The sequence below is a fragment of the Lagopus muta genome, chromosome 6 (assembly GCF_023343835.1).
Source record: "Lagopus muta isolate bLagMut1 chromosome 6, bLagMut1 primary, whole genome shotgun sequence".
Classification (NCBI taxonomy): Eukaryota; Metazoa; Chordata; class Aves; order Galliformes; family Phasianidae; genus Lagopus; species Lagopus muta.
Window position 1 is genome coordinate 16,380,545 of NC_064438.1, and position 19,355 is coordinate 16,399,899.

General features: G+C 41.3%; 1 protein-coding gene across 2 annotated transcripts in view; it reads left to right on the forward strand.

Moving 5' to 3' along the window:
* The window catches only part of LRP5 (LDL receptor related protein 5), a 135,810-nt gene extending 124,581 nt beyond the window's left edge, over positions 1–11,229 (forward strand). The window contains exons 20-23 of one of the 2 annotated variants that reach the window (XM_048949683.1): positions 841–1,077; positions 2,930–3,069; positions 3,964–4,061; positions 4,707–11,228. In XM_048949683.1, the coding sequence (XP_048805640.1) occupies positions 841–1,077; positions 2,930–3,069; positions 3,964–4,061; positions 4,707–4,968 (737 nt within the window). In that variant the 3' untranslated portion in view covers positions 4,969–11,228. Of the gene's footprint in view, positions 1–840; positions 1,078–2,929; positions 3,070–3,963; positions 4,062–4,706 lie in introns of both variants that reach the window. The other variant, XM_048949684.1, reaches the window with a different exon arrangement.
* The last annotated feature ends 8,126 nt before the right edge of the window (positions 11,230–19,355 follow it).

Here is a 19,355-nt window from a genome sequence, read left to right on the forward strand (position 1 = left end):
AAGGTTTAACCAAAATGAGAATTTTGTGGTTTAAACTAGCTAATTTGAGAATATGTTTTAGTTCTGGTTTTGCCTTTTTTCTGGTATCATATCTGAGTTAATCTGCCTATTTAAAGGTTAAGTCCTTGGCTGACCTATAAGTTGTTATGCACTCGTAAGAAAGACAGAAATGAATTCTTGATGTTGAGCTGCTAAGAGTTCACTGGTAGTTCTTTACATCTCCTTTATCTTCCTTCTCAACTTTCAGTTCTGCATTCCCTTCAACTGAGGGGCAAGAATTTAGAATGTAGTCAATGGGAGATACGATCTGTATCAAATCTCATCTCAAGTACTGCAGTAGTTTTTATTATTTAACACTGGGCTTTATGGGGGAAAAAAATAAGAAGTAGGAAGTGTTTGAGATGTTCTGGTTTTTATTCCAATCTGAAGTTCTTAATGGTCGCTTAGAACACTTTTCCATCCTAAAATGTCACTCTTTCAAGAGCTTTTAGCTGGGAAGGCATCCACTGCTCCATGTGTACTGTAGCTTGCCCACCAGTCAAATCTTAAAAACAAAATTCTCCTGGCCATTGTTATATCAAGACAATAAGCAATCCTCTTACACGGTGAATTGCTAGACAGAAAGAAGCTGTTTCTGCTTTATTTGCACGCGAGGAAAGAGAGCACGTGAAATCTTATAATCAGAACCGATGTAGTTAGACATGTCTGAGTAAAATGCAGTGGACTTGCAAAGGCATGATGTAAATGACTGGGCTGACTGATGTACTATGCAAGCTCCAGGACAGCATCATATATATTGCCATATTTAATGACGTCCTCCTTTTTCCTCCCCTTTTCCAGAAAAATCAAAGCCATCCTCGGATGAACCTCAGCCCCACAGCAGTGCCATCGGTCCCGTCATTGGAATAATACTTTCCCTTTTTGTCATGGGAGGAATGTACTTTGTTTGCCAGCGAGTGGTGTGTCAGCGCTACGCCGGGCCCAACAGCCCCTTTCCACATGAGTATGTCAGTGGCACGCCTCACGTCCCTCTTAATTTTATTGCTCCTGGAAGTTCTCAGCATGGCACTTTTACTGGTAAGGATGGTAAGAACCCTAGTAAGTACCATTACACTGTCTGGATTTGAGGTTTTGCAGGTTATTAAGAGCTGACTGTTGCCTGAAGTGTAACGAAAGCATCCCATTTGGTTTAGTCCATCTCTGAGACAGATTTCCTGTTTGCTTTTGAACGACGTATTTGTCCTCTCTCTGTCTCAGTTCTTCATCTCTAAAGCAGCAGAATTTCTCTACCTCGCCAAATAATCAAAACATCCACCCAGAGAACTATATGCAGATAATAAGTTGAGGCTGAGGTAGAGGTCTTTAAATATATGTAAAAGCTTGGGATATTTGCATAAGGGCTAACAGCTAAGAGACCTCACATAGACATCAAAGTAAACACTTATGTGATATATTTCAAATTTACAACTGTAGGATATACTTTTCATAGAGGAGATAGTTCATTTCTAACTAGAAAGCCCTGAGAAGAGAGAATATTTCTTTGTATTGTTTGGGAATATGGAAAGGAAATGGTGACCTGTAAACCTACCCAACAGAGCTAGAACGCAATGATCCATATTTCAGAGCACTTGGAATCTTGCTTTTCCTGTCAACTGAAATTCAAGCACATTGAAAAAGACAAATGAACAGATGTTACACTTCTTTGTGTAGACAACATTTTGAGTTGTGCTGTTGCTTTCTTCCAACCAGGGTCTTAAAACAGCCAGATACAACTTAGGTTTATGCTTTCCTGCATTTTAATGGCTGTGGGCAGCTGTTCCTGCTTGTAATCTGTTTTTATGGTTATCAAGGCTTTGTGGTAGGAAATAAAATTTGAGGATGAAATCATTGCAGGTGAAATCGTTGCAGTGGTTTTTTAAACTAGTCTTCATATTAAAGCTTTTATAATTAAAGGGACTATTAGAGGCTTTCATTTGTACCAGTGTAGGTGCTAAACTAAGCTGTCAGTCTGATTCCTGTTCATCGTTATTTTTTTTCCTAATCCAGCTGCCACAGATTTTCACAGCTTTGTATTGCTATGACAACTTACAGCAGCTGGCAGTCTTACCACTGATGTTAATTCTAATGAGAAGACATAGGTTGAAGCAAGGTGCTTCAAAAAAATGAGTGGTCATGAACAGTGGGCACAAATAGAATCATCCTGTTTTTCTTAAATATTTCCCCATGTTCCTGATATTTCCCAATATTTCCTACATTTTTCTCAGAAAAATTTCTGAAAGCTTCTGAACTAAACTCTTCCATTGGCACTGAATATTTTGACAGAAGGAATCTGAGAATACATAGTCTGATTTAAGTGCATCTTTGAGTTAAATCAGACAACATTGTTTTGCCCTTTTCCTGTCATCCAGGTTTCCTTCCTTTTTTCACTTTAAAAAATGGGTGTGGGTTTTTCTTTTTTTCAATAAGAGTAATTGTTTTTGCTCTTGTTCATGTACTTGCAATTGAATTTCATTGGATGGAAATGAAAACTTTGGATGTCTCTGGCTTGTTTCTCTTGGGCAGCATATAGTGCTTATTTTTACAAATGCCTGAATTTGTTTAGTTGAAAAATTTCTCCGTTAACAATTTGGGTGGAAAATTTGGATCAGCTGATCTGGAGATTCCTTTCTCAGCACACTGAGAGCACGCCTTGTGAGGAGCTGCAGAGTCACAATAGGTGGTCTGAGGGTGAAGTGTTTGCTTTACATAATATAAAATTGAAAATATGTTGTTCTTTGTAATCCTGAAGTTTTTATGTAAAAGATCATTCCAAAAGCAACAACCAGTAGAGTTACGTGGATTTGCCAAGCTCTGGATTTGTTTTCTGGTTTGCATTAGTAGATGAAATTGTGGTTTACCTAACCTTGGATTCCTCTCTGTCTCACTGCAGGCATCTCTTGTGGAAAGTCTATGATTAGCTCCATGAGCCTAATGGGAGGGAGCAGTGGTGCCCCCTTATATGACAGAAACCATGTTACTGGAGCCTCTTCTAGTAGCTCATCCAGCACTAAAGCCACTTTCTACCCACAGGTATGTCTTGAAAATATGCCTGTGAGTCAGATATTGGAATTCAGCAGAGCTCCTCGTTTAATGTGTCTCATGCTTTACCAGAATCTGTGTAACAATTTCATGCTAGTGCCCAGTTATTGCATCGGTGCCATAGTAAAGGGATTCTGTGATTCTATGAATAGAAAAAGTGTAGGTGGATTTATTTAAAAAAAAAAAAAAAAAAAAGTATTAGTTAAATAAATCTTGAAAGACAAAAGTGGCCCAGGAGCTGATCTGCCTGTACCATTATGTTTTGATATTTCTGTTGGCCAAACTCTTCCATTGGAGTACTGGCCTGAACTAACCTCTTACTTGGAATTCTCCTTCTACCCTTCCAGTTCAATGCTATGTGAGCCAGGACTTGCAGGGACAATATCAGCCTTCAGAAAGAGTGCCATGCTTTCTTAGAGATTTCTATACAGAAGCTGCTGTGGGGGCTTTGCTACATTAAAGTTACTGCTGACCCAAATGTCACTTCTTCCTGGTAGCTTTGTGTTTACCCAGCTTTACGTTACCTACAAAAAGAAGCAGTCTGAGCAATCTAAGTGTCTTGGCTTTGCACCTGCTGCCCCGTATTTGTTTAATACATTCAAACCCAAAATGAAGTCTCATGATTAGCTTATATGATCTTTTTTTTTAAAAAAAAAGCATCAATCCCCTCAAGCAGCAATGAGAGGAATAGAAGATATATATCTATATCTATATCTTCTATTCCTCTCATTGCTGCTTGAGCTTATATATCTCTATATTGAGATATATAGATAGATATATAGATAGATATAGTCAAGTGACTCGCTGAAGGAGTAAATAATATTTTCAAAATAAGTAGAGTTGTGCAATTAACTCAAACTGAAGTACTGATTTTAATCTTCCTAGATCTTGAACCCCCCTCCATCCCCAGCTACTGATCGCTCCCTGTACAATGCAGAGATGTTTTATTCTTCAAACATTCCTTCAACCACAAGATCTTACAGGTACAGCTCAGATAAAGAGGTTTGATGCATATTCCATTGGTCCGTCCTTTACTTTTGCATCTTAAACAGAACGTTCTTATTTAGACCTTTGCCTTGATTTAAAAAAATAAATAAAAAAAGCCACAGAACTTTCCCTCTCTTAATAAATGACCATTCAAGTTGAGTTTATGCTATTTGTGACCCATAAACATTAGCTTTATTTCTTATTTTGATGCAGCAGGGTTTAGCACCTTTTAATACAATGTTGCCAATAAAGAATGCTGTGTATTTATATTTATATTGCTTTGTAATGGTCACTTAGCACCCTGTGAGGAGAGTTTGGTCTTGTCTGCTCTTTGATGGATTGACCTGTGTGTTAGTTATTAGGCTCTGAACTAAGTGGTCTTGTTGATCTTCTCTGTCTGCCCAAATCTATGAATGCACCACCAGGTTAGAGGCTGACAAAATGGCTGCAGGTAGCTGTGCCATTCACTTTTAACCGAGTTCGAGTACTTCTCATTTGGTTCCTATGAAAACCTGAGTTATGGCTAACATAGAATGAATAAACAGCTGTCTTGACTGTGGACGTAGGCATTCTTTTCCAATGTCTTTCTTTCCCTTCTTCAAAAATCACAACTAATGCATGTGCTTTCTTTTTCCTGGCAGGCCTTACCTTATACGAGGGACAGCTCCACCCACAACCCCGTGCAGCACAGATGTTTGTGACAGTGACTATACTACTAGTCGATGGAAAGCCAACAAATACTATATAGATTTAAATTCAGACTCAGACCCTTACCCCCCTCCACCCACGCCTCGCAGCCAGTACATGTCGGCAGAAGAAAGTTGCCCTCCATCTCCTGCCACAGAACGAAGCTACTTTCACCTCTACCCACCTCCACCCTCTCCTTGTACAGACTCCTCATGACCTCTACAGAAGGAACTTTCCCTGTAAATATTTTTAAATATGAACAGATTTTAAATATATATTTTATGATTTAAAGATAAAAAAGGGGTGGGAATTAAAAAGAAGAAAAAAAAAAAGAAATGTGAATAAAAATGTGCGGGAGGGACGGGGCTGTGAAAATTGTACAAAGGAAGAATATTTATAAAATTGATTTTTTTAACTTAATTTCCCTTCTTTTGTGCCATATTTGCCTTTTTGAAATCATGGAACTGACTTACTCTCCAGAGGATTTGGGGAGGCAACCTTGAGCCTTTTTGCATTTCAAACCACCTTTTTACACGCAAAGTGTATGCAATTCTTTTTACTAATGTGAGAAAAGAAAGTGAAGTGACTTGTGAAAGGAGGAGGCTGAAGACCAATGTTCACAGAGGAGAAAAACATGCTTAAATAGTTTGTCTGTGTCTCATCCCTTGTACACCACTGGCAGAAAACATGCAAAGAGTACCACTGTCATATGTTCCTGTTTGCTAGTGAGCTGAGTGCTTCCCAGCAGAATCTGTGTCCTGTGACCTGGATTTTGAACCTCAGTCTCCGTGTGCTCAGCACTGAACTGGAAAGACTTATTTTAACCAAATCTTTCAGCTTAGATGGTCCCACAGGCATCGTGTCCTGACTCAAGCAAGTACCATGCTGCGTACTGATTCTGGAACTGATAGGAGCTAGAAACATAGAAACAAACCTCAAATGCTTGGTTGAGCTCCAATCCGTTCCCACTTTGAGTGTAAGACAGTAGAAGTTGTAATGGCCTGACAGTGAGAGCAAGGGTCTCTTAACAAGAGAAATACCTGTGAGAAATGTTTGACAAACAGCAGCTCTGCTCAGGTTCACCGTTTTAATTTGAATGAAACCAGGTCCTCGCATCCGCTTCTTTGTGAGGCTTTGGTGACTTGGCTGAGAAGGAGCTGCAACAGCTGCTTCTCAAAATACTGTGGTACTTCACCTTTTACCCTGAAGTCCAGTAATTCCTCCAGTCTGGGTCTTTGCCTGCATTGAATTCATCAGCAAATTGCTTCATCTCCAATGTTCATTTCCCGAAGTGGGATGATACGGTGGACTGCGTTCTTCTTAAGTGAGGAAAGTTGTTTGTTTGTAGGACGTGGTATCTGCCAAGCTTGAAACCAAAACATCTGCCATTCGAGCAGGTTAGTCATGTCGTCAAAATATGCCACCAAATCAGTCCAGATTTAGAAACATAAAAAGCACAGGGAGGAAGGAGAGAAGGCAAATACATCTGATTGTATTAAAATAAAAGAAATAAACTGCAACAAACTGCTGTATCCTCAGGACACCGTAATCAGTGAAGTGCTCATGCTTCTAGCTCCTGGCAAACCCTTTTGTGAAAAGGAGGCTGGGATAAGTGCCTTTCACAATACAGAAGATAAATTTTTGCTTTGATTCATCTCCTGTTGTAACAAAGGGATTTGGGTATTGAATGGCAATTTTCACCTCTGATGAAGATTTGTGTGCCTACCTGGGATATCTGAGGGAAAATCTGAATATGCAGACCTGCACCTGTTTCTGCAGCTGCTGAATAACGTGGTGGCTCTTTGACAGCCTTAATATTGTTGGCAACAACAAAACGTTTTTCCTTTTTGAACTTAAATTATGTTTGGGTCAGTGTCTTTTGAACAAAAGAAGCCTAGGATTCCGGGGCAAAGGTCCTTGTTGTAATGGAGGGCCTGGGACCACAAAGTTCCAATCCAGTTTCTGTTTACAGATTTGTTAGTCCAGATCTGTTCTTCCTGCCTGTGTTGTTCAAGGATAAATATTGGTGCTGTCATTGGTGTATTACTGAAACTCTTCAAGTAGATTTCAGTACCTTTGTGGCTAAATTTTTGTTTCTGAGTTTCACATTTGGCACAAAGATGATGCCCACCATTTCCTGTGGAGAAAAATAGAGAACTGGGGAATCCAGCACTGGAGTTTCAGAATGGATTCTTTTCCCCCATCCCTTGCCAAAGTTAGCAGTTCTGTAGTATCCCAGGCTAGATGCACAGATATTTCTGTATCACATAATCCTATAAACGTTCTACATTACAGCACTTTGTCGAATTTCACATCAGACGTTGTTTTGTGCATAACTATTGGCCATTAGTAATGAATGTATTCATTGTTTCATGTTATAGTTCTAGCTTAGAGCCATACCATACTAATATTCCTGTATTCCTGTGATGGCACTGAATGCAAGATTGCTTTTTTTTTCCCCTTTCCTTAAACCACTGATGGTTTTAAAGAACCACCACTGTAGCAATCCCAACCACTTTGTCTTATTCTCCTACTAGAAAGTTTGGAATTGTGTCCAAGAAAATCAGCAGTCTTGCTGAGACTAAGACTGACTTAAGGACCAAAGGAATTTGACCCTTAAGTACTCAGAAGGAAGCAAGCACTTGCTGAATGGAATAAGTGTGTGCACTCTTGTGTTTCAATTGGATGTTCAGAACCTCTTGCTGCTGATGTTTGCTGAGAAATTACTTCTTCGAAGGCGCTTCAGGTTTTGTGATCAGAATGCAGGTTTCACACTGCTCCATGGAATTGACTTGAAAAGCCTCTTCTAAAGAGAACTTGTAAGCAAATACAGCATCTAAAGATTTAAATACTGAAATATTACTTTTTGTTGCTGTAGTCTACCTAACCTAAGAAGATTACTGCACTCCTATTGGCAGAAAAGACCATATATTTGAGCGAGATGAGCTACTTTTCTCCAGAAATATCCCCCAGTATGTTTTTAGGGAAGTGTTTTTTATCCTGTGAACCTTCAGGCTAAAACTTAAGAAACAGATGCTTGCTTCTTCTAGATCACGATGAGGGAAAGTGTTGCGTGGAATTATTGAAAGCATATGGCAAGTTGTAGCAGTGCAGGGCTGAGCGGGAAATAAGTAGGGAAAAGTTGTGTTTTGCTGAGGTTTAGGTGTGGTTCTATTAGTGCAGAAGGGTGCTGTGAGAAAGGCTGGGGTATCCTGATGTATCCTAGGAGTTCTGCCCCAAGAACCTGCAGAGGGATGCAAGTGATTGGACTTTCCATGTGAGCAGCTGAGTACTTGAATCGTTTACTAAAATATTTTCAAAACCCATTATGACTGTGTATTAGCACTTTAAAGCAGCTTGGGATGGAATACAGAGCTGTGTCTGGATAGCAGTGGTGGGCAAATGAACTGGTTGATTCTGTGTTACATCCAAGGGCAAATTTCATAGCAGAGAGCAGCAGCTTTGCCTTCTGATGCAATCACAAAGGCAGCTACAAGTGTCATCTTTTCCCTGTAGAATTTATTCTGTCTGTGGCACAAATGCAGTAACGATGTGAAGCTATAAGGTAAAAATGGGCAGACTTAAAAATTATGATCTTCATTGGCAAAGTATTCTTTGATTTCAAGCAAAGAGTTTGTGTGAATTCTAGCTGGGCTTCAGCTAGAATGGCTGTAATGAATTTGTTTATTATTGGTGGGTTCCCATCGTTTCACTGCTTTGGTTTAACTGTCTGGATAGATTGCTAAAAAGCACTCAAGCTAAGATCAAGTCAAATCTACAGTGTACAATAAATGAAGTTTTCTTTTAGGATAATGACATTACAAAATGTCCAAAGAATTAGATGGTGTTAGTATGAACATGTTCCAAAGAGGAACGGTGAAATAAGTTGAATTTTTTTTTTTTTTTTTTTTTCAATAGTGAGTTTGATTTGTAGCAGTAAAGCTTGATCTCTCTGGTTGTAAATCTAAGATGTATCATGTTCTCCCCATTTTTAGGGAGGCAACTGGTACCTCTTGGATCCCGGGGCCTTTGAAACTATTGGAGTGTCTGTGCACAGCAGCGATCAGTAAGGGCTGGCCATGCTGTGCTGAGCTACCAGTGAGCTGGGCGTTCACCCACTGCCTGTAGGGTCCGATCCTTTTGCTGCAGAGAGCTGTGGGGCTGCCCTGCATCAGAGCCTATGGGGCACATTGCAGTACGTTACGAGTGAGGTCGAGCAGACTTGACAAAAGTTGTGTGCCCCGTGTGCTCTGAGCATTATCAGAAGCAGATCTTTTCTGATGTCAGTCATTTTGTTGGGGCATGTGTTGAATCAGTCCCAATGAGTAGCTGCGCTTATAATTGTACAACAAGTGATACCCATTAATGTCAGGAAATGAAAACAGAAGGCAGGCATGTTCCCAGTAATTAATAACACACAGGAGTGCCTGGCATGGAGCCCTGAATTAGAAATAATGTATTTGTTGCTACGGTGCTGAGGGACGTTTTGCAAACTTCCATGTTAGGACTGAGCCTTGGACAAGCCATAATCCAACACAACAGACATTTACAGAACAGTTATTCAGTTGTTTCTATTTAATGATGTGTGCACTATAAATGATCAGTGCAGTCCTCATCACAAGTTTCACAGTGCCTGCTGTTCTGTTACTGTTCCCTTACGAACTGCAACGCTTTCATCATTAAATGTGAAATCCCCTTTCTTTGACTATCAGGAGTTCAGCTGAACAGCTTAAGGTATTTCCCACGTGTTAAAAGTAACATTAATATACATAGGTATTTTCATTGCTGTCACATGTTCTAGCTCTTCTTGCTGAGAACAATTACTGAAGATTTTGTAAAGGGTATTTTTCCTCTATTTTGTGTATTTTGCTGTTGGCCAACTATGTTGTGGGTCTGCTTGTGTGAGATTGTGTTCCTGGGCAGGGTGGGGGGAGGAGAAACAGATTTAAATCAGTGTTAAGCCTGCTGGTAAGAATGATGGAAACCAAGCTTCTGTGTCCTGCAACCAAGCTCCTCAGATGCTGTGTCCTGCCACTGCTGGTGATGCTCCCAGCTGCCCATGGCAGTGAGGCACCACAACCAGGCTGTCCCCAGCACAACCTGCAGCCCACCTGGAGGGAGACAGGAGCCTCTTCTTCAGCCAGCACAGAATCCTGCTGGATAGAAGATGACAGAAACAATTCCTAAACAGGACACTTGACATCAACAAAATACATGCAGAGAACACGCCTTGAAAGAGGAGAAAAGCAAGTCTCATAGCTACAGAGATGGACCAATTCACCAGCATTTATGTCTTTGTTAAACAAGTGCCCCTGCTGATGTACGTTCCTCTGAGCGATGCTCCCAAGGGGAGCTGCATCTGATAAAGGCAGCCATGTCCCACTTTCATTTGTACAGAGATCCTACAATGCATAGACAGGAACAGAAGTATTTCAATTGCAACCACTAATGCAACAATCATAAATGGAATTAATTGGCCTGCAGAGATCAAAACAAAAGCTGTTGAAAAGTGCTGTGCTGTTGGATGTGAAATTTGGAGGGCATCATCAACAAAACTCTAACCCAGACCGCTTTCTTGCTCATCTTAATTGTATTGTAATTGTGCTGCTATTTGTAAATGTACATGAATATACAAAGATTACCAAGATTTTTTATGATAAACACACAATCTTTTTTATATTTATATTAAAACGTATATTCTGCAACCAGCCTAATAATTACAGCTTTATATATGTATCATTTTGTAGGATTTGTTATTACAAAGGACAACCAAACCCAGTACTGAAGTGCCTTCTGTGTTCTAAACAGATCAAATATTGACTGGGGAAAAAATTAAAGCCTTAAAAATCACAGAAACCCCAAGTTTCCTATGTTAAGTGTACTCTAATGATTCTGAGTAAACACTGTGTTCGGTTCTCCTCAGCTCAAATACATCCACAAGTAGTGGAACTGAAACTGACAGCTGAGGGGTTTTTAGAGCATGCATATCTTGAGTTTGTAATATATTGGGATTGCATATGCAAGTGCATAACTTCAGGTGGACGTTCATTTCCATATTCATTTCAGCAGCAATTTTGACATGTTAAAGACATGTCATTAAAGAAGTGCCAACAGGTGATACTTGAGTGTTTGGGGATGAAATTGGCATTATTTTCAGATTGTCACTACAGTATTTTTTATGAAAGCCATTTGTCATACTTCAGAAGGCCTTTAGCAATTATTTTCCAAATGTGGCCTTTAGGATACAAATGAACCTGGTTGGAACTGTCCTAAGAAAGATTTCTTTGAGGCTTTCATCACTTCAGACCATTATACGTTAACCATTTTCTGGTCACAAAGCTGCATCAATTCTTTATGTTAACAAACCTGAAGTGGTTGAAATTACCGCTGTTTTGTATAAAGATTTGTAAAGATAACAGACTCTGCCTTTGTACAATAGATGCTGTGGATTTTGTTTTATAATAAATATATTTAAAATATTTGATTAGGAGTCCTTGTGAGCGGTGATGTTTCAGCAACAGAGGCAACCAGCCCATGGCACAGTTGTATCAGGTCCTGTTTGCTGAGAACAGTGCTGCTGTCTCCTCGTTTTTACTTTAAAATATAACAGCAAGAGTAAGAAGGGGAAGAGGCTAATTGGAAAACTGTACATCTTTAGAACTGTGACTGTTAACAAGCTATTGAGCTTACCGCAACTTTGTCAGCATCATTACCCTGTCAAAGTATTGCAGTTCATTTCAATAACAGCTGTGGTTTTGCTATACTGGGTCAGGTCAGTGTTTCTTTTTTTTTTCTTTGTTTTTCCTTTTTTTCTATATAGTATGTGTTAAATCATCTCCTTAGGAGACAAAACTAAATTTGTGACTAAAGACTCCATTTTTTAAAGCAGGCATAGTTGAGAACTAGCCCTGTTGAGTCTAGTTTGGTCTTATGTTCTTGCAATCGATGTAAGTAACATCAGGTGTGTGAAGTCAAAGTAACCTTTATCCTATCCTGACTGTAAAGTCAAAATAATCTTGAAAGTCTGTCTGGTAAGCTTTCATAGGATCATAGAATGGCCTGGGTTGAAAAGGACTACAAGGACCATCGAGTTTCAACCCCCCTGCTATGTGCAGGGTAGCTAACCAGCAGACCAGGCTGCCCAGAGCCACCTCCAGCCTGGCCTTGAATGCCTCCAGCAATGGGGCATCCACAGCCTCCTTGGGCAACCTGTTCCAGTGCATCACCACCCTCTGACAAGGTAAAGCTGAGTTCTCAACACTAAATATCTGTTCTTTTGAAGGCCTCAGTGTATCTGATCTCACAGAGAGTAGATCGAAGATTTCTGAGAATAAGCACTTCCATTAGTTTGTAATGGGGACAGGGGAGAACTGACTGTGGAGCAAAGATGAGGAAGAAGATGGACCAAAAAGGGCAAGGAAAAACTCCTGGTGTCTATGAGAGGTTCCCTGAAGACATGGTGGATAAGTCAAGAGGCTGGAGAGGGCAAGCGAACCATTTGCAAATAATATCCTCCTGAGATCAAAGTCTGTTATTACAGCAGAATTGTTCTGCTAATGCAAATGTGACTTCTGTTTCAAAGACGTATCCTTTCACAAAGCAATAGTTGTTCTAGCTGCAAGTGGCGCTTACGTAAAGCTGCATGTCTCTAGGTATCAGCAATATCAGGAGCTGCAAAGAAAATTGAAAGGAGAATCTAGAGTTGGATTTTAAAAATCTCTAGCATCATTGTGTATGAAACCTATGTTTGGAGATAGAAAAGTTATATAGAAACCAGATTGTTTTTGCTTTTGCTTCAGTCCTGTAAAAAGTGACATTTTCGTTTTGGCACAAGCGTCCAGAGTGAAACTGGTCAGCAAGGAGGGTGTTTACTGGTGGGATTTTAGGCTGGTGAGTTGACTTGAGTGTGTGGGCATACTAATATGAGAGGGTAGGAAGAACACACGTGCACATACAGCAGCTGGCTCTTCAGTCCTAAGCAAAGACAGCTAAGACTATCTTGTCCAACCATCAAGTTCATTGCAAACACTGCTAGTGCGTGTAGCTTTTCTCAGAGTGAGATATTTATTATAAAGATATACCATGGAAACAATTACATGACAACAAACTTTTTGCTGCTATTGCTGAGTTCCTTAACCCCAGAAAATCTAACACAGCAAAACTTTTTTTTCTTTTTTTCTTTTTTTTCTTTTTTTTTTTTTTGCTGGGAGCAACATCCTTGCTAGGCAACATTGTCAGCGTAGCTATAGCAGCAATTTATTTGGTGCATGACCCAGTGACAACACAGGGGAATTTTGTCCAACGTGACGGAGAATGTGAGAAGTTGACAACTTTCCCAACAGTGGCTCATCAGCGGGTGAGAATAATCTCTGAAGGCTCCAGCTTGTGTCACTTTGACAAGTCTGCTTTCCCCTTGTTTCAGTATACTTTAGTATGCTCACAATTAATTTTTTTTACATTTTGCTTAGCACTGCTCATATTTGAATTGTTTGCATTTTGCTTAGTGTGTTTACGCTTAAATCATTTCCATTTTACTTAGAAATTGTGTCACTAAAGTTCACTACTACAATAGAGTCACTGTAAGTTGGCATTCCATTCGTTGTCACTTTGTTGTCCAGTATCCAAAGAACCCTGTTGTCCTGTGACATTTTTGGCATAGTCGGTGGGATACTGGGCACAAAATGACTGACAGTCAATGGAATGCCTTGGAGGAAGAGATGCCTAGAGAGGGTTGGGAGGGTTTGGCCTGTATTTAGGACAGGATCTGATCAAACTGCTCTGGCCCAGCTAATGTTGGGGAGCAATTTGTGGGCAGCTGTCAATGCCAGAAAAAGAAATGAGGCAAAGGAAATAAATCAAAACTTCTGCGTTGCTGCTGAAGGGCACCTGAAAACCAAAGAGATTATTTAAATAGAATAATTGGACAATTGGAATCTGATTTGCAGATTTAAGGTGATGATGTCAGGAGATAAGATTGAAAGTTATGTTACTGAAAGTCATCATAAGAGGACTGAACAACTAATCCTCCATTTTAGTGGAGATGATGTTGATCTGGGAGACTGGGATGTGAATGGTTGGTTGTCCAGTGGCAATGAGGAGGAATCGAATGGCCCTTTTGGAAAGGCAAATGTCCGTCCTACAGCACAGATTAGTGGCCAACTTGTCTTGGTAATGTAACAGGAAATGAGAGACAAGGACTTTTACTTCCACAGAAATAGTGAACATCACTCGACAATTTAAGAAGCCATTGGATGTTTGTCATTAAGTGGTTGTCTGACACTTGAGACAAGGGAGCAAGCACTCTCACCATCACTGACTCAGAAGTAGGAACTGTGTTCTGAGTATTTAGGCAGGCATTCAGACCGTGATTTATAGAGGATTTATACCCACAGGGAGAACTTTGCCCCACTGAGTTACTAATGTGTTATAATGCTTCTGATGGTGAATTCTCACTTGTTCCCTCTTCTACTTGTTCTCCTTCTTCTACTACAGTTGTAGAATTCAGGATCCTAGCACCTTCTACTGCCTGTATTTCTATATTTGGTCTATGAACTATGCTATATCTAATATATCACTGTACTTTCACTATGAAAACTACTGTTCCATTAATCATTTATACTTCCTGCCTTGGACCAGAAGAATGCAAGCTGACAAATGCACCATACCAGATGAAAACTACCATTCTATCATATTACAATCACAATTGTCTTCTCAGTAATATTCTTATTTCCATGGGATGGAGACAATTTTGCAAGGCATCTCAGACCTTTCTGCTCTCTTAACATCATGCAAACATAGGCAGTCCTTAGTCTGGATTACTCACTTGAACAGTCTTATTGATCCCAGGCTCTATTTTCTATATGGCAGCATCACATGTAAGAGCTTACCTTGCCGAAGTGGGAGGCAAATGCTCAATAGTTATGCAAATCCAGAGAAACAGCTTTCTTTATATTGTTTGCTTGCAGAGACCTGCATGGTGCCAGCACATGGATATGAGGAGGATTTAGCATTGGCAGTAAGAGGAGACACAGTAAAGGGAATCCTCGACATGTTTTTCTTTCCCTCTGTCCTTGTTATCAACCATAGGATAAATGCAAGCACTTTGAGTTACTTCTGTTTGCAGACTGTGATGTTTGACAGCAACTAGGAATAGTTCCTCTCATATGGACTGTTTGTTTTGCTTGTCTAACAGGAAACAGGCGAGCGCCTGACTTCTAACAGAAAGGTATTAGTTTACCCAGCAATTATGTGTCTCCTAACTACTGCTTGGTATTTAAAGAGATTATTTGGTGTTGAGGAAAACAGGTATGTACATATGCGCACACTTATTTCCCTGTCCCTTGCTTCAGTACTGCCCCAAGTTTGAGGTTTGCTCCATGCCACAGATGGGCCTCCTGTCCTTTGTTTCAGATATGCTTCAGATACGGGGTGGATGAGGCCTCAGATGTGTGGGTACGATGCTGTGGATCCAAAGCTGCTGCAGAACCTAGAAGAGCTGAAAGAAAGCCAGACTCAGAGCCAGGAGCTGACAAATAGCCTGTCCAGGTAATACCTGCTCTAAACTGTGCTGTTTTTCTATTATTTGCATATGCCCGGAGTGTATTTCAATGAGAATGAGATCAAATTTCTGGAGATGCTTTTGCACCTCCAATCCAGAGGGCAGGGATTTGTGTCTGCACGGGGTGGCATTTTTTCTTTCAAGCAGCGGAGTAACTTGGGACTTCCTCCTTCCATAGCTGATCCAAACATGCCACCTACTGCTTGTTGGAAGGCAGACATGCTGTAGCCAGTAAAACTGGTGCAAACCTTAACCGAAATAGATGCAATGCGCCTTTGCACTGCAAAGCCAGCTGGAGAACCTGGCCATCACAGGTTCGTCTGCCCTCCACCATCATAGAAGAACCATCCTACAGCACAGTGCTTTAGACCTGCAAATGTCAATGAGCAGCAAGGCCAAAGCCTGGACAGGAGGAGGAAGCATTCATAGAGTAGGGTGGGGATCAGTAGGGGCAGGAAAAACTGGTGTTAAAACAATACTGGGATTGCAGGGAATGCTCATTGGCTACTTCACAGCCATAGCACGGGGGGTCTCTGAGAGGAAGCCGTGTCTCTGTAGAGTGTAACTTAAGGAATGAGGGTAACTTAAGGACAGTTGAGGTTGGCAGGGCCCTGTGGGTCCATGTGGCACAAGCCCTGCTCCAGCAGGACAGCCAGCGCATGGCGCCCAGCATTTTCCTTGTTGGACCTCATGCCATCGCTGATCAATCAGACCCCTTATCTTTCTATCTAGACCCCCCCTAGGCCTCTCCTAGTGTCGTGCATGCCACTGACAGCACTGCAGCATGGGGAAAGATCTGCTCCTGCTCCCCGGTCGCCTCTCCTTGCAGGCTTCGGCCCTGGCGTGCTGCTGAGGGAGGGTGGCCATGTCGGGCCTGTGGGCTGGGATGCCAGGTGCCCCAGGACCGTTTCGCTTGTAGGGGGCCCGGCTGGCTTTGGCGATGCAACTGGGGTGCCCTTCTGTGGCAAAGATAGAGAATTGCAACTCTCTTTCAGGCTCCTTTGTGCAAACACTTCACCACGTGGGTTTGCCCTGGGCAGGAGAGCCACAGGCTGAGCTCCCTGGAAGGGCTGAGAGGTGGCAGATGCCCGCAGAGAGGGGAGGAAAGAAGGAGTTAAAGCACAGAGGGAGGGACGAGGCTACAGCTAGCAGATGTCTGGGGCTGAAAAGTAGGTCACCTATTTCTGCCAGGGGGGGTGGGATTTGAAAATCGACATCGATGTGCAAACAAAGCCGAGTAGCGCATCAAGGAATAGAACTGGAGGCTGCAGCCTGGCAGAGATCCTCTGAGGACACCGGGCTGCTCTAACACATTGGGAACAGCTATTAATTAAGATTATCTTTTCAAAAATTACTGTATCTGTATGCACACGTAACTGTTGTAGATGCCTTCGCCCTGGAGTCCATAGGCTGTCACTCCTGAGGCTGTGGTCCTTGCTGTGCATGTCTCTCTCTTTCCCAATGTAGAAAGGGTTAAGTACTACTGTCTAAGCAGGTCAGGAGGTATCTGTAAGGCATCCTCTGTCTCAGAGGTTGGAACTGTATGTAGCTAAAAGCGATCGCTTACACATTTGAGGAAACTAATCCAGACACTCCTGATCATGTATGTGCACCACACAGCTGGGGACAGCAGGATGGGAGAGACAGGAAGAGACGGGGTGAAACAAAGCAAGTTAATCCACAGAAAGTGGATTTCTCTGGACAGCTCAGGATGGCATAATTTGGTAGTGATTTAGTGTTCCTAATTTATTCAGAAAAAAATTAATTTGAGGAAGAATTCAGACTGATATAAAAGCAGCTGCTCTGATCAGTTCAGATTCAATCTGCCTAGGTCTCTCTCACATACTAATTGCTCCTGACACACCATTAGCATAGACGTATTTGGCTCACTGCAACACAAGAGAACATTCAGGCTTAAAAAATAAATCTAAGAGACTCATTACTTTGTACAATTTGTTCAGCAAAAGAAGTATTTCTTAGCTTCCTTTATACATTTATACTATACATTTATCAGCAGCTTGGACATCAGCGAGACGCTTCTGAAATAGTTTAAATGCTGCAGAAGACACAGGTATCCAAGCAACTACTAAACATTATAGTAGTTTGGGAGGGATGCAACACAGAACAGGTACCAAGCACCCCTTAGAGCTCTCTAGTGCAGAATATTCCATGGCTAATTTTAAAACTTTTGTCCATTTATGTACTTCATTGATGTTTTCTCTGTTCTCTGTTCCTTCCTACCTGGAACAAGGCAGTGAAATACAGAGCCAGACTCTGGTTTTACTGTTGCAGTATTTAAACCACCAGACCAGATTTAATCTTAATTAGTTTAGGGCTGATACGCTGGTTTCTATAGTGGAAAGGGACGAAAGAGGGGAGAGAGAACGTTCACAGCAAAAATGACATGGAACTGATGAGATGATTATTCCCTTGTTCACAAGTATCCTTGAGTGAGCCAGCCTATTTTGATCATCTCTCACTCCTGTGCTTCAGCTTCACAGAAATATAGAATCAGTAGTTACTAGGCAGTTACATCTCAGCTGGTTGGGAAGTGATCCAATCTGCGTGCCTTTATTTTCCTAAGAGAAATACCATGGAGGTAATTTCTCCACCTTGTTTTTCCTCTGTGCTTGTTTAATCAGCTTAGCTATTAAAAGATAACAAGGGCTTAGGACTATCATTAGCATGGAGTGGTCATGTGGTTGTACTGGTAATTAGCACTGCTGTTGAACTCAGCATTGCTTAATAGGTAACTATAAAAACAATACCACGACACTGCTACAGAAGCAAGTGAAGTCCCTCTCTTCTTGAATCTGCATCCATTTGTTTAGCAGCTTTCTTATCTTCTGTGATATTAGGATCTATATTCAAATCTATACTCAAAACTGCTTGAAATGGGATTAAGACCCTACAGTCTGAAATTGCACTCCTGAGATACTTCTGCTGAGCTGCCCTGTAAGTTTTCAGGTACCAAAAGCCCCTGGTAGGGCCCTGAGAGGACCAGGTATCTCCAATCTGAATCCAAACACAGGAATCCTGTACTGCTTGCATTGTGTCCCCAGGAGTGCCGTTCGGTCAATATCCTGAGCCTTGGGCATCCTCCAAAGGTACTGGGCTCTTCACAACTCTGTCCTTGGTTGCATTTGCTTTTGAAGCACTGCCAGAGGAAGAAGAAATGAAGATGGGTGCTCCTCATACACAACACTCTAGGGTTAAGCTCACCCAGTGGAGGCTGCAGGGTGACAGTCTCCCATTCCCTTCTTTGCCCCCAGACATTAACAGATTGCTTCAAAGAGCTAAAGAACATTGAAAACCATAACCTTGGGGGGTGGGAAGTGAGAGGGGGATATGCTAGGAAATCTGGTATCAATCTATTTGTTATCTGTATTATATCTAGCTCTGGAAGTAATGGATTCACAGATCTTCTGGGAAAAATATCCTACACCTGGTTATTGTGCATCACAATTCTATAACAATAATGCTCTGTTGGAAGGCAGAGTGCGAAAAACTAGGATGCAAGCAGAAAGGAAACATTGAAGTGGCACTGTGGAGAGGATTTTGGTGTAAAGCAAAGCAAGGATCCAAGAAGTATAAAGCCTTCAAAGTAAGAAAATTTGTGCAGTTAGTGGCATCATGCGATTGCTTGCTTCTGCAAAGTCTTGGCTTTGCTCAGCAAAGAAGTTATTTGGAGCATGCCGTTGGGCCAAGAGGTCTGTGTTAATTGGAAAGAAAAAGAATTTGTGACAGTGGCACTGCCAGGGCGTTTGCCTAACTGATGAGCTACTTTGTGATCCACAGCCAGGAAGGCCAACCTTCTGGGCCTCTGGTTTTACTTCCCCATTTAATTATTTGTCAGAAAAAGGGCCATCTCCTTTTAATGATTCGTATGATGCATAAAACAGTGAAGTCTTTGGCTCTGCTGCCTTAATACAAATGCACACTGCATGTGGTTTGTTTACAACAGCCTTCCAAATTAAAAATGAAGCAAGAAACTATGAACTACACAAGTATGTTAAGATAATCCTGTGATATTTTGAGGCAAGAA